A 16,187-nucleotide genomic window follows, 5' to 3' on the forward strand; every position below is an offset into this window, starting at 1 on the left:
AGGCGAGATTGCATTGGTTTGGACATGTGCTGAGAAGGGATGCTGGGCATATTGGGAAAAGGATGCTAAGGATGGAGCTGCCAGGTAACAGGAAAAGAAGGCCTAAGATAAGGTTTATGGATGTGGTGAGAGAGGACATGCAGGTGGTTGGTGTGACAGAGCAAGATGTAGAGGACTGGAAGAAATGGAAACAGATGATCCGCTCTGGCGACCCATAATGGGAACAACCAAAAGAAAAGAAATTCCACTTTGTTTAGGGAATTCTCAAAAACAAACCTTCATTGATTATTTGATGACTTAAATACATTTTTTGTAGTCTTCTTCTTCCTGCAGATTCCATTGTTAAAGATGCCAGGTATGTCTCTGAAATCTACCCTCATTTAATTAGATTGAAAAGGCAGTCCCCATGTGTACCAAATATAAAGAAATATTTAAAAGCAAATCCCTGGGTAGAATACCCATATAAATAAATAAATGATGTAACAAGAAAAATACATTACTTAATGCTTATAAGAGGTCTCATTCTGCCCACCTTAACAGTTCACTCATTACAGCCGAGTGACTTCTCCAGGCGTTTCTGCAGTTACCTCCTACTACGCCTCTAGGCGTCAAATATTGCCTTATGATATTTGCATTAATAATTCCAAAACCATGCTACATACAAGGTATCCAGATATTTTATCTTGAAGCATACATAATGGCAAACACAGCTGTATTGATATTTGACCTATGTCAATGAGTATTTGTTAGAACTGCAAGGTGAGAACTTCATTTTTAAAGGCTGAAACCACATCCACTGGGAGTTAAAGGTACACAATCCAAAGAGCTGTACTGGAGGGAATGAGTTACAAAGCTTAGGGGCACCATTAGGAAATTCAAAACTGATTATGAACTTAACATAGCAACTGAAACCAAAAATTATAAAACTTTAACTATGCTAGGAAGTTAAGAAATAATACCAAGCAATGTTCAGAGCTTGTCCACAACAATACTGCCCATTCTAACTCTAAACAAGCAGCTAATGTACTAGCTGAAAAAATTAATGCAAATGTTATTCTTCCCACAATTACAACTATTCCACAGATTCTGTGGATCCAACCACATATGTAATTACTGTAAAATAAGTCCTTTCAGCCCTCTCAAAAGCTAAGAACACCTCATCCACAGACTCTTATAACTTCACAGGTTTTCTGATAATCTAAACCACATATGACCCCTTAATGAACCCCTGCTTAGCCTCTTTAATCTAAGCCTCTTCACTGATTACATTCCTTAAACCTAGAGAACAACCACTGTAATGCTATCACTCAAGGGTGACCAACCATGGAGTGTGGTAACTATAGATCCATTAGTCCCATGATCCTCATATATAGAGCTATAGAATGTGTTGTCTCAGACCTCATTCATCTAGACATTAACAGTCTATTTACCCTGGGACCTTTTGCAAAAAGTCATCAAACAGTGAATAATGGTTCTGCAGTACATGCAGCAGAGCTGAACCTGAACCTGTCCAAGGTCTTTAACATTATTGCAGGCATCATTGACAGACTTGGAAATCTGAATATCAAATCACATGTTCTGCCCTAGATAGCTACCTATTTGTCTGAAAAATCCATGTGGTTAGAGTCACAGATGCCATATCTGAAAACAAAAAGTGCTTAGTGTTTAATTCTTTCCTGTGCAGCATCTATTTCTCAGACTTACAGGCCATCTCTCCTAGTCTGTGGCTATCTAAGTTTGACCGTAAATTGGGTATAGTGGTTTGCTCATCCACTAACTTAGAATTCCTGCAACATGTGTTATGCCATATTAACAGCTGGTGCAAGGTTAATGGTATCAAACTAAGCAATAGTTCATTTGGCAAAAAGAAAAAAAACCTCTATATCATATCATATCATATCATATCATATATATCCTGTTTGGTCCTGTCATATCAGTGGCACATCCTGCCATTCAAGCACTGTCATGAGATATCTAGGCATGCTTGATTTTAATTCTTTATCTTTTGACCATCATGTCATTATAGTAGTTTGAAAAACATATCTGGCTCATATAACTTCCCAAGGCATATCCTCTAGATCCAAAGAAGTCTTAATTTCCCTTTACACATCTCTTTTCAGATCCATTATTAAACATAATGTCCCTTTTGACAGCATGTATTTTAGTAAACATATCACTTAACTTGAGAGAACTCAAGAGACTCCTAACTACAATGATCATTGACCTCAAGTCATTCAGTTACCCTGACATACTGGCAGCCCTCACTCTGTGTTGGTGTCTTATAGACTCCTCTGTGGAGATCTGTGTCTAGACCTTCACGCCATAAAAGATCCATTCATCTTTGGCCTCCTGCTCTTTCACAGAACAAATGATTTTTTAAATATCCATGTAAAGGACTTAAACCTTCATTAACAGATATTTAAGACAAATTGGTATGATAGATTTTATATCCCAATGTATCTTCCACATCTTGAACAAACTTCCACCACATATCAAGCAGAGTAGCGCCCTTGCCACCTTCAAGGTAAGCTTAGATAACTGGATGGACAGCCTGAAATTCTTTCCTGGTCTATGTTGTGTTGTCCTCCCTGAAGATGAAGGGAATTTTTCAATATGATTTGTTGGATAGGCTTGTAGTGGTCTGTAGTACTTACCTATGAGCCTAAGAACTGGTAAACAATGAAATTTAACTTTCTGTTGCTTCCCCTGCTAGCTCACTCTGAAGAATTTACTTAGCCAGAGGTTTTTGGTATAGAGCAAAGAAAAGAAGTGAAAGGTTGACAATTAAAAAATGAACTTTACTCAGCCTTGGTAAAAAGACAAAGACAAGGGGCCAGTAGCAAGAGGAATACAATGTCATCATCATGTTCATCATCAATCCCCTTTTTTCCCCATTTTTTACATGGAGTTAGGATGTCGTGTCAGCTGTCTCCATCTCTTTCAATTCAGTGTCACTCTTCTAATTTCTATGACAGTCATGTTTGATTGTCACAGGTCTTTTCTCACACAGTCTATCCATCTGTTTGCTGGATCTTCTTGTTTCCTCTTACTTCTTCCTATCTGTTCCATATTTTCTTCATCAGATTGCCTTCTGCTTTTCTGCACATGTGCCCATAACACTGTAATCTGTTCTCTTTGACCTTTCCTGCACTTGGACTTATTTTGGCTTGTGTTCTGATGTCCACAGTATGCATCCTACCATCCATCACAGGCAATTCATCTCCATCATCTCTACCTTCCTTATCTGCTCAGCCTTTACTGCCCATGTTTCTGTACCATATAGTAGGACTGGTTGCACCACTGTTTTATACACCTTACGTTTTAGCTTCTTTGGCTTTCTTCTGACAAACACTACTCCTGACACTCTGAGGCAGTTGGCTGCAGCCCCTCTGGTTCTAGCTTTAACCTCCTCATTCTGACTTTCCTTCTCCTCCTCTACCCCTCCCAGATGTTTAAAGCTGTTAACCCATTCCACTATATTTCATCTTTCTCAGATCTCTTCTTCTTCTGATTTCCCCATTTGCTGCCATTACAACTGTCTTATCTGTACTCAGTTTCAACCAACATGCTTTCAGTTTTGCATTCCATTCCAGTCTTTTGCTAAAGTTCTTGCTTAGTCTGCCTGTAATGCCACATCATCTGCATACAACAACTTTGTTGATCTGTCCTCTCTGACCTGTTTGCTTATGTAGTCCATCAACAGTATGAACAACAATGGACTCAGAGCTGAACACTGATGCATGCTCACTCCCGCTGGTAACCCCTCTGAAAGACCATACACTGCTCATACTTGAGTCACTGGGTCCTTGTACATAACCTGCACTAAATCTATCCGTCTTTCTGGTACTTTAAACCAACACAGGACTGCCCACATCAGCTTTTCTGGGGTCTTGTCATATGCTTTCTCCAAGTCTAGGAATGCCCAGATGGACTCTTTCCTCATCTCAAGTTTCTTCTCAACTATCTTACTGCAAAGATCAGGTTGGTTGTGCTGCATCCTGATCTGAATCCAAACAGTTCATCTCCCTTCTCACTTTCTACTACTCTATGTAGTTGTTTATCAGTTACCCTTTCCAGAAAGTTCATTTGGTGTGACAGGAGTTTAATGCCTCTGTACTGTCCATAGTTGTGGATATCCCCTATGTTCTTGTATACTGGCACTAGTATGTTTATTCTCCATTAATTTCAGATATGGCATTCTCTTCATCACTATATATGGAAGCACATTTTTGATGTATTAAAGACATATCATGAGAGTCTAGTCAGCTCACAAAGATGGACACAATCATTTTTTGTATTTAGTGTTCAGTACACAGACCGGATGGTAAGAGACAGAGAGAGTAGGATACTATCTTGGTTTCAGTAGAGCAACTATTTGATATTCCTTCCAGGACTTAGGGGAGTTGTTGCAATCTTGTATTTATAGCAGTGCACTAAGCAGGATAACGTAAAATTCCAGTGGAATTGTGTCAAAGCCTAGGGACTTACCCAAGGGAGAAAAATGAAATATTTGTAGTGCTCCTCCTTTGTTATTGACACTAGTAGTTGTAACATTTGGTTGGCACGTAGCTAAGTTAATGAGGAAGACTTCATGATTATTCTGCTGTTCAGATCTGGGACTGGTGCTTTGTGTGGGCCTCAATAAAAGGATTCAACAGAAGAAAATATACCTCTAGAGAATCACTTTTTTAATTTCTTCAAATGTTTGAACTTGAGTTTTTCAAATAATTTTGAATATATTTTTGAAGTTTGAGATAACACACAGGCTTAGCAATAAACAAACAAAAAATATAAAATGAACAATCCACAAAAGGAACTGTAATTATTATCTATTGAAAGACTAGTCCTTTATAACTAGAAAGAAGAAACCCTTATCTTGTAATCATCCGGTATTTTCACAAATCTTTAATGCCATAACAAAATTGATCCTATTTCTAAGCCTGGGCAAAGTTAAAAGTTCATTAAGTTAGTATTGCTTGAGTCTTTGATGTTTGCCAAAAGTGCTTTTCTTATCATCCACATTGTACCCTGCATTGACTCTATGTAATTCACAAGGTTACCCATATTAGTAGGATATATAATGATAGCTGGATTTTTTTATCAGTGCATTTGCTCCTACTACTACTACTGACACTATCTTGCTGTCCTTATTCCACATTACTGTGCTTCGTGCTGGTATGCTGTGAACATCATCATCATCTTTCGGCTTTTCCTGTATGCTGTGATATTTTATCATTTTAGGCCTCTCAGTATGCTGGGTACTGTAGTCAGGAGTGGCTAATTCAATAATTACTGCTATTTTTGTATTTTTTTTCTCTTTAACTGCATGACTTTTTTTCTTTGCTTCTACTTTCTTGGCTGATCCCACATGATCAGAACTTCATTTTTAATAATTCTCGGTGGTTCATGTTTCCAGTGTTTCTTAGCTATCTGTATGTTGCAGTGTTTACACAATTCCCAATGCAACAGTCTTGCCACATTATTGTGTCTTTCAGAGTATAGACCCACAGACATGAGTATACCACTTGAGTAATTCACTGTGGTTTGTATTTCCAGTGTTTCTCAGCTACTTGTATACTGTAATGTTTCCACAGGCTCCAGTGTAACAGCATTGCCACATCATTGCCTGCTTCTCTATACAGATGCTCGAACATAAATATATCATAGATATATCATAGCGAACAACAAGATGTGCAACTCTGTCTAGCTCTGATTCTGTGCTGCAGAAACTAGCTTTCATTGTAAATCATTTTCTATAGATTTTGGGGACTAGTAAGTACAGTCATCTGTTTTCAGCTATCATTATTAGCCTTTCATCTTTTAGTGTAATTATATCTCTCTTAAAAATGTAAAAAGCAAACATTGTGATCAAAGTTTGGTTCAACTCCAAAAGAACAAATGAATAAAAGTAGAAAAAAACAACCAGTCATGGCTAAAAAAATAACAGAAGTTTAATGAGTTAGAACTTTCACGCACTAAGGCACTTCTTCAGACCATACAAACAAGGTAAAACAATGCTGAGCAAAACATTTAAATAGCAACAGCAATCATTCAACAAAATAATCTGCAAGCCTTCAAGGCTGACTTTAAAGGTATAGCGCCATTTAAACCGGCATATTTATTAGCTTGAAGTATCACTATCCAATTCAACTCTGCTAACTCGGCCTTATTCACAGTATCACCTACCCTTATATCATCTTGAATCAATTGCAGCAGGAGAAAACAAAAAGTATGTGTAACATTAAAAATAATGTTTAAAATAAAAAAATGAATTAAATAAAAATGCTGTATCAGTACAGTAAAACCAGCAGTATTTATTCAAACTACAAAGCCAATAGTTAACGCTTTTGTCTCCTCAATTGAAGACTTCTTCAGACACAGATCCAATTGAGGAGACGAAAGCGCTAACTATTGGCTTTGTAGTTCGAATAAATACTACTGGTTTTACTGTACTGATACAGCATTTTTATTTTATTCATTTTTTGAGTTATTTGTTTGTTGCTGGCTTAAGGATTAAAAATAATGTGTTTGGCAAGAGCATTAGAGAAATCTCTTCACCATATGTCCCTCAAGTGTCCAAGGACTCGCTCCTTGAAAGAGTGGTTCATCTTACATACATAAAAACTAGGACACTGATTGCAAATAGCTAAATAGACAAGATTTACACTTTTACAATCAGCATAAAATCTGGGAGCAAACTTCCTCTTAGTTGTTGGATGAACAAAAAACATTTCATCTGAAATTGAACTGCAGGCACTGCAGGAATGACGGAAAAGTGCAAGACCTGTCTGATTTCTTACTATGGCTATAACTTATCCTGTTGTCACCATAGCATAACTGCCTATTGAGTGATAGATTATTCCTAAAGCAGATACTTGGTCTGTCCCCCACCACATCTCTGATATTCTCATCAGTTATTAGTACTGGCCAATTCTTCCCTACAATATCGCATTCAATGCTGGCATCACTAGAATATGTCAACATAACCCTAGTTCTTCTACTTGTACTTGTATGTACTCCAGATGTACCTCCCTTATTCTTCACATACCTTCTCATTTTGGTAGCTAGAGAGCCCTCTGCACTAAGGCTGCCCCACCCCCACCTCCAGTTCATGTCAGTGACTAGCACTGAAACTTTTTTTTGCATTATTAATTAGATTGCTTGAGGAATTACAGCTATTATAACACCTTGGGAGAATTGCAGCACTGTTTCACCACCTCAGGAGAACTGTGGCACTGTTTCACCACCTCAGGAGAACTGTGGCCCTGTTTCACCACCTCAGGAGAATTGTGGCCCTGTTTCACCACCTCAGGAGAACTGTGGCCCTGTTTTACCACCTCAGGAGAACTGTGGCCCTGTTTCACCACCTCAGGAGAATTGTGGCCCTGTTTGCTTCTTCATTCCCATTACATTCCCCAGGGATGACTAACAGGCCACCTATTGCACCATCCAACATGCGCTGCTTGAGAAGAGTGACTGATGATTTTTCAAACCTGGTTTTCTTTCAGCTGCTTGAGGTCCATTTGCTGCGGTTTTGTTAACTTGAACAGCACACCTGAAATGTAATTTTCCTCACTCCTGTTTGATTACTGCTTCTTGTAGTAATGTCTATTCCCACAACAGTGTAGTGCTCTTCTGTCTCCCAGCAGGTGCTGACTCAGGGAATGAGTGCGACTGCTCTTTGTGCCTTTCTCCTAGAAAACGTTACACTGGAATAAGAATAATAAAACGAAGGGCATGCAGTGGTACAGACGCAAGCCTTTTCGCAGAAATACTCGTTTTTCTGTGTGGGCCGTAGGATTCCTTCAAATAATTTCTATGTGATCAGGCATTTATAGTTCCAGGGGGTTAGCAACATTTATTCAAGTTAATCAGTGTAGATAAACATCAAAATGATATCTTCTTGCAAAGTAACATCAAGAGAAAATGGCAAAATTAAATATAAAACTTTTGAAGAAGTGTAGTTCCTGGTGGATCATTTTTTATCTATCTATCTATCTATATATATATATATATATATATATATATATATATATATATATATAAACCATTTTTGCTATTCTACAATTGCTGTCCAGTGTCCAGCTCCCTCTTGGATAATTACTGCTTGCAGTCGTAGTTAGTGAGCCTGGATTTTTACTTAACTGGTTCAGGTGGCACAATGGTGCAGAGATTAATATTTCTACCTCAGCATTCAGTTTTCTGGTTCAGTTCTTGACTGGAGTGCCTTCTGGGTGGAGTTTGTATATTTCCCCTGTTGGGCTGGAGTGGGTTTCCTCCTGCATTTCAAAGATGTGTGGGCAAGTGAACTGGGAATGCTCCAAACTGCCCCATGAATGTCTGGGTGTGGGTGTGTGTGTGTGTGTATATATATAATATATCTATATATATATCTATATATCTATATATATATCTATATATATATCTATATATATATCTATATATATATATATCTATATATATATATATCTATATATATATATATATATATATATATATATATATATACACATATACATATATATTGCAATGGACTGGCATCCCATCCCATCCAGAATGGATTTCCTTACTCTTCTAGACTCTGGATCCCAGTGGCCCTGAACTGGATAAAGTGAGTCCTGAAGATGTATGGTTGTATCTTCACCATATCATCTGGACTGCATAAACCCAAATTTTGACGTGATGATGGTGCTATAAAATCAGGCCACTTTTTTGAGAAAACAAATGTTTTCTTTCATTCTTTAATTCAATTATTTTTTGTCGTTTCTGCTTTGAGCAAGGAGGACATCAGTGTTCATATACATTCTCTACCATATGACACAACTGATGTATCTTTCTGCATTCAGTTTTGACCTTTGCTTTGTTCTGTACTAATTTTTAATACATATTGGGTTCTTTTTCTTGCTGCTAGAATTTTGTTGAGAATTTAGTGTACTGTACTACCAAAATCATTCAGTTAATAACTTTGCTATAAGAAAACTTCCAATCTGTGTCTGTATCTATATCATATGAATTTCTTCCTTGACTTATAATTACCTATTACTTCCCTGTCCCCCTCTAGATCTCTTAGTAATTGTATTAAAACCTGCTATTTCCCCAGTCTCCTTAAATCATAGGAGATTGCTAGGCTATCGACCCGGATGTCATTTTAAGCCTAGCCATTTCAACCCAATGTAATACCGTAGAGGTACTACTCAATACCCAGAACTGCATTTAGTGATGACTGCTCATGTCCAGGAGGGTTGTGGGCACCATCCTTGGTAAGAATTTAGGGTGCTGCATACACTCATCCAAGTTCCTCTTGAACAGTGTCATAGAGGTGCTCTGTTTCACATGAATTGGTAGCCTGTTCCAAAGATGTGGCAGTCACAGGGAGATAAATCTGTCCCTCCAGCATGTCCTATTTAAGTCACAGCCATATTTAAATCCTGGAACAGGTAGCTCTAGACCCAGTTGATTTACAGATATGCAGTAAGTTCATTAAGTTTTGGTATATTGGGTTGCCCTGTAGGCCAGGCATAAGCCTCCCTTAAGAAGTCTACACTATATGCAGTACAGTGACAAGGATTTTAGTTGGTCTGTGTAAGGCACAGGCTGGAAGCCCTTGATCTTTGTTAGAAACCCCTGAGATCTCTATAATTGCTGTAGGTGCTTAGTACGGTACATACAGAATGGAACGTTATACTCAGTTATGGGCCGGATGACTGGCGAGTATAGGTGGGGTTATAACTTCTTTTGCTCTCGAGGCAGTGCCTTTTCTAATCAAGTGAGCTACACGGAAAGCTTTCCTATGAATGGTAGTTGGTAGACACGTGGTGGTCAAAATTAAGGTCACGGTCTACCTGTGATCCCAGGTCCCTTACAACTTCATGGGTGCATATGGTATTGTTATTGATTTGATAGTGTGAAGGGACATTGTTTGTGCTGAAGGAAATGAATATGTATTTTTTTCATTCAGTTTGAGACCGTGACTAATACACCAGTCGTTGGTCTGCGTGTGGCCCTCCTGGAGTATACTGACATCATTTGGGGATTCAATGATTGCACCTAGTTTGCAGTTGTCTGCAAGTTTGGTCAGCCACAACCCTTTAGTTTTGACCTGAACTTCTGAGAAGTACATACCAAACAGTAGGAGGACCATCACGTCTACCTTTCCTAAAGAAGCAGTATATAATATATGTTCATCATACTGATGACTGCTGCAGTAGCCTTCTCTATATCGGTTTATTTTATCTTACCTCATGCTAAAGAATTTGCCCTTTCTGCGCTTATGTCTACAAGCTTCAGTAATCTTGCATTTGTTTATATCCTATACTAAATACTTCATTTTAATTACATACAATCTCAACCAGAATCTCCAGAGTTTAGAAGCTTTATTTTGTAATCCTGATCACATACAAATAAAAATGTCAACATTAATGCAATTTCAAAGTATGGTGTTTCTATGTAATATAACTGCATTTCGGTCATTTGCCTTACTTTATTATTTTTACTTGAATATTGTAATAAATTCTTACAAATGTAGTCAGTGTAATGTGTTTATCAAATAATGGCCATGCATACGTAAGAAATAATCTAGTGATCTTCACTAATGTGTTAAATACCTTGACACTGATGATGCATTTCTCACTTTAGTGTAATATTTTAATTTTACATCATTGCTCACTTGTTGCAGATTGCAGACTATTAATAGATTTTTTTCCTTGGACTTTACAGCAACTGGACATTTCTAATTAAGAAAACATAAATAAATAAACTGTGCAAATTACATCATGAAAACTAAAGTAAAATTATCAATGAAAATATGCAATTCTTTTTGTCTTCAGTGAGGTTTCAGAACCCAGCTGTGTAACAGATACCACACTGCCTACAGCAACAACTGCAGCACAACAGTTAGATGAGATTATGAGGCAGCTACTGAATCTTCAGGCTGGGGTGAGTATTTCTGCAGATTTTAATTAAGATCCTGCCATATGTCTGATCTGGCAGAGTGATTAAAAAGTGGGCAAATGGGGGAAAATAAGGGACTGCATTACTAATAAGAGAATGCTGAGCATTATAGATGGGACACAGACACACGCACACTCACTCACTCACTCACTCACTCACTCACTCACTCACTCACTCACTCACTCACTCACTCACTCACCCACTCACCCACTCACCCACTCACTCACTCACTCACTCACTCACTCACTCACTCACTCACTCACTCACTCACTCACTCACTCACTCACACACAGGGTTTTTCTGCAACCTGACTGCATGTTGGGTGATACAAAGCATAGTATTGTTTGCTCAGGACAAGAGGTTCTCCCTTTGGTTCTTGGTTGGGATGCCTTCTGTGCATAGCCTGCACAATTCTCTTTATGTTTGTGTGAGTTTTCTATAGGTATTCTGGTTTCCTTCCACATCACAAAGATATGTAGTATGTGGACTGGTTACTCAGAACTGTCCATAGATGTATGTACTGTGTGTGACATGGAAAAAGAGCATGGTGATCTACTTCCATTCCCTACTTGCCTGGTAAACTCTATGAATGGCAGAGGCTATTCATGGGGTTGCTATGGGAGCTGGATGTGACTTGGCAGCATTAGATGGATGGACTGCAAGTTACATCAGACAAAATATTAGAGCCACTACTTTCATAATTTAGACAGAAATTCACTTCTGATTATAGAAAAATGTTGAAACAGCACCAAAATAGCTGAAATTTTTATCTCCCCAATTTGTTTCAGAAGTTCTAGAACTCTACTGTAGTGAGAAGTGAAAAAGCTGCCATCCACAATGCATGTGGTAGGTGGCCCTGGCCCTGGCCTTAATGGTTTTTACCAAAAGTACAACAGCAGATCTGAAGTCAACACTGTTAAACCTCAGATATATGCCATAAATGTATTCTTGTCAAACATGACTTGTACCATAAATTTCACATTGTTAAACCTCACGTGTCTGGCATCAGTTTAACACTGTTAAACCTCAGACTTCTGTCATAAATTTAATATTACTAAACACACATGCCATAAATTAAGCATTTGCTATTTAGAAAGTTATGACTCCATACTATGAATTAAGACTGTAGTAGTGCATGCACTTTAAACACGGACATCCATGATACATCAATGACTCTGGGACAGTATTTTCTCCAGATACCATCCAACTTTCTAAATTGGACAGCTCTATCATTAATACCAGACAGCTGAATATCATCAGACAGTTTGATGTCATTGCTTAGATCCATCTTGGGTTTAGGATATATTATGGTACCATTACAGCAATAAGAAGCCTCACACACTCTCTCTTACACAACATGAATGCAGCTCCCCTTACAGGGATTGTTTTTTACAAGTGATTAAAAAGAATTTGATTTCAGATCATATCCACTATTTGTCTCTAAATATTCAGCCTTGGTGTGTTGAAGGGTGATGCTAGTTGACCATGGATTTACCTGACGAACAGGGAATTATTTGTCTCTATCTAGACTGCTGTTTCTGTTTGTATTACTGTAAGAGTATAATAATATGTACTCCTCTCATTTTGCTGCTTTCATTCTCTATTAATCTTCTACTTGACTTAAATATTTGACACCTGTTTACTTTAATGAGGTTGATTTTCTTATTGGGAACCTCCCAGCTGAATAATGACAATTACGTTGAATCTAACTACAGTGAAACAGTTACACTAAAAGACATATTCAGCCAGCTCAACTTTCTTATTACCTAACTGCTGTGCAAATGTAGATCTGCTATATATACAGTACAGGGAAACATGAGGGTTCAGGGAGATTTTATTTATTTATTTTTTTGCCGGAAGTAATTTTCAGCTGAAATGTTTTGCTGTAGTTAGATTTGCTGTAATTGTCATTGGGAGCTTACCTGATTTCTTCTTATCAGGGAGGTGTTGTGCAGTTTTTAGATTACAGCAGATATCTTTGTGGGCTTTGCTGTTGCTTATAACTAGTTTCAGCAAAAAAGGATGCATATTTACAAATTAAAAACTGAATAATATGCTATTTGGTACAAAAGAACTGCGCTTTGAAGGTGCTTAGGCCCCTGCACTTCCAGATAATGGTACTGTCAGGAGTCCAACAGTTTAATTATGCTTTTGTCACGCAATAATTTTTAGTGGCTTAGGGAACCATATAGAATGGGATATATCTCATTGATTAGAATCTGATGCTCACAATGGATGGGGAAGGGAAGAATACAACATTACTTCCTCGGCAAGAAAGGAAAAAGGAGAACTGGATGGACAACACATTTTTAAATAAAGAATGTATGAATTAAAATAGAGAAAATGATTGTATATTGCTAGAAGGAAATAAACAAACAAGGAATGGGTTTAACATTTTTAATTTTAGTCATGCAACAATTGCTTCTGACTTTTTTCAGTTTTTGAAAAAGGATTTATATTTATCCCTAATAAAGGCTTTAATATAGCTGATGCTATTGTCAAACTAAAATTATTTACCAGGAAGGTAAATTTAGCATGTATTTTAAAGATGAGAACATGGCTATTATTTTAGATAATAATTTTATATATATTGAAGAGGAAATATACAAACAGGTTGATGGAGTTGCTAAGGGAGCTGCTTGTGCCCCAATTTTTTCAAATTAATTTTTATATACTTGGAAGAAAAAATATCTATGACATTCTGATTTTTCTTCTTATTGGTCCATGTATTTGAGTTTCCTGGATGATATTTTTGTTCTTTGGACAGGAAAGTAGCTAAAATAGAAGAATTTGTGAATTATAACAACTTTGTAAGATTCACCTATGCATGCCATTAAGCCGCGGTGGTACAGCGGTAGCATTGTTGCCTCACAGCAAGAGGTTCTCCTGTTTGATTCTTGGCTGGAGTGCCTTCTGTGTGGAGTCTACATGTCCTCTCCGTGGTCGAGTGGCCTCCGAAAGACATGCATGAATGGGCATCCCTTTGCTGAAGGTTGGGCATCGGGCTGGCAACTCGGCACCATAAAAATCTACTGCCAATCATTAGCGGACCAGAGTTCCACTGTGGTGACCCCTAACCGGGAAAAGCCGAAAAGACAAACATTCCATTCTGAAACAATAAACTATTTAGAGACTTTAATGATGAAGACTGAAGAAGGTTTCCATTAAAACATATATAGGAAGCTGACATTTAGCAAAAGTAGTTTACATTTCAAAAGTTTCCACCCGTATACTGTTAAAAGAGGAATTGTAAAAGGTGAATTCATATGGATATCTAGAATGGTTTCAGATGATGGTTTGTTTAGAGATGAATGTAAAAAGTTGTCTCAAATGTTTATGGATAGGGGATATCCTAAGAAAATTTGTTGCCAGAATTTATAAAGACATCCTAATTAGGAGACCTCCTTGTTTTAGTCCATTATTGGGCAAAGGCTTGAGTAGAACCCCTAGTTGTAGAGAAGGTTTGATTAAGAATTATTACCAGAAACTTTTGAAGCAGCTATGGTAGCAGAGTATAATATACATAGCAATAATATTTTCTCTCTCTCGTGTACACATTTAGCACGTTGGGCAATGAGTGCTCTCCAGCACCCGTTGTTTCTGTACTGGTTACCGGTTACAAGTTTTACAGGGTCCGGTTGCTAGCCCAAGGAGCGATAATATTAGGACAATTATAAACAAGGACTGGGTTATATTTAGGGCATGCAACACAGTTTTTAAAGTAACAGGGGGAAAATTACATTTGTCCACAAAACAGCTAAGAAGAAATTATTGGAAAACAGCATCGAAGAAAATCATTTAATGGAAATAGAGAACAAGGGAAGATATTGATGTAGGTTTTGCAATCAATGCAAATATATATTAACAGGAACTTGGCACCTAGTGGGGGGGATCCCACAGGGATAGAGATTAAACCAAAACACTGTAATTGCCACCCTAAAGGTATGGTTTTTTAGCTGTATGTTCCTCTTGTACTTTTCTGTGGGCAAAACTAAGAGACAGTTATGAAAGAGAATTTATGAGTATTATTATAATATTAAAATAAGAAAGAAAATAATGGACTTTATATATATATTCAGTTACTTGTGATAGTTTTAGTAAGTTTTGTTTTGCATTTCAGAGATTGTTTCATTGGATAAAAGGGGTGTGTGTGGGAAAATAGATTAGAATATTTGTAGTAGCTCTGGCAACTTAGACTGAACACCTCAACCAAGGGGAAAGGCTGCCAGCTGCACAAATTAACAAGGTATAAAAGTTTTAATGCCTCTACTGTGACTATGCACAATGGCTTTATTTGGATATGTGTACTGAGCTGTGCACCTCCTTATTGATTTTGATTATTAGTGCATCTAACTGCACTCATGCAACTGTCCTTTCTAAATGTTAGTGGAATGAAAGTGGCCTTGCTCTTATAGTTAAGAGAAAACTTATGTTACCTAGCACACTGAAGTTCCCTAACCAGGATATACTAGACTAATGGCCTTGGCAATGATTTCTTTGCAATAGCTTATATATGGAACGTGCTCTGACTTACACAAATCCTGGACTGAAAGCTAGGTAAGCCATGCATATTCAGTGCAGTGTAATCATTGGTTCATGTCTGCATTTCTGTGATAAATGTAGCAGATTTAAAAAGATTAAAAAGGTCACACACAAAAGCCAAAAAGCCAACAACAAACAGAAAGACCCCAGATGAATGCCTCATGTACTACTAATAGACAGAGACAGCTCCCAAATGCTTTATCCCAGGCATGGATCCCCTCAAATTATCTGTAGTATGATCCCAGTTATTCTTACTACAGGTAAGATAGAATTATCAACCATAGGATGGGTAAGAGGTCAATCTATAACCAAACTGGATAGGTTATTTCAAGTGCAAAAAGGGAATCTGACTAGGCTTAAAATGGCCTGCAAGGGCAGCTAGCCTAGTATTTACCTATGAACATATAAACCATAGTCTTTACTGCATAATACCTTGAACCTCCTTTATAGTAGGACCATGAGATATATGCAAATGACCCCTTTAAAGACATTCAAGTGTTTAGCTCTAAGGCTTTTGAATGCTCTTTGACTACTGACTTTTTATTTACAAGTTTTTAATGATGTATTAAAGGTCTCAGTGCTATTAGATGAGACTCTCTTTTATCTGGGGGCTTTCTGTTTGTTGATGAAATTTAACAAGTTAGCTATATGTGATGTCTACCTTACCTTATCATGTATGCATTTGTTCTATTTAT

At 37.5% G+C, this 16,187-nt stretch overlaps 1 protein-coding gene across 2 annotated transcripts in view; it reads left to right on the forward strand.

The window, feature by feature from the left end:
• Nucleotides 1-16,187, forward strand: part of LOC122811943 (leupaxin-like) — a 467,997-nt gene that overhangs the window by 246,640 nt on the left and 205,170 nt on the right. For both annotated transcript variants that reach the window (XM_044084132.1, XM_044084131.1), the window contains one exon: nt 10,827-10,935. In XM_044084132.1, coding sequence (XP_043940067.1) covers nt 10,827-10,935 — 109 coding nt within the window. The remainder of the gene's footprint in view (nt 1-10,826; nt 10,936-16,187) is intronic.

Source organism: Protopterus annectens, chromosome 9.part0, assembly GCF_019279795.1.
Source record: "Protopterus annectens isolate FY-2018-M chromosome 9.part0, PAN1.0, whole genome shotgun sequence".
NCBI classification, from domain to species: Eukaryota; Metazoa; Chordata; order Ceratodontiformes; family Protopteridae; genus Protopterus; species Protopterus annectens.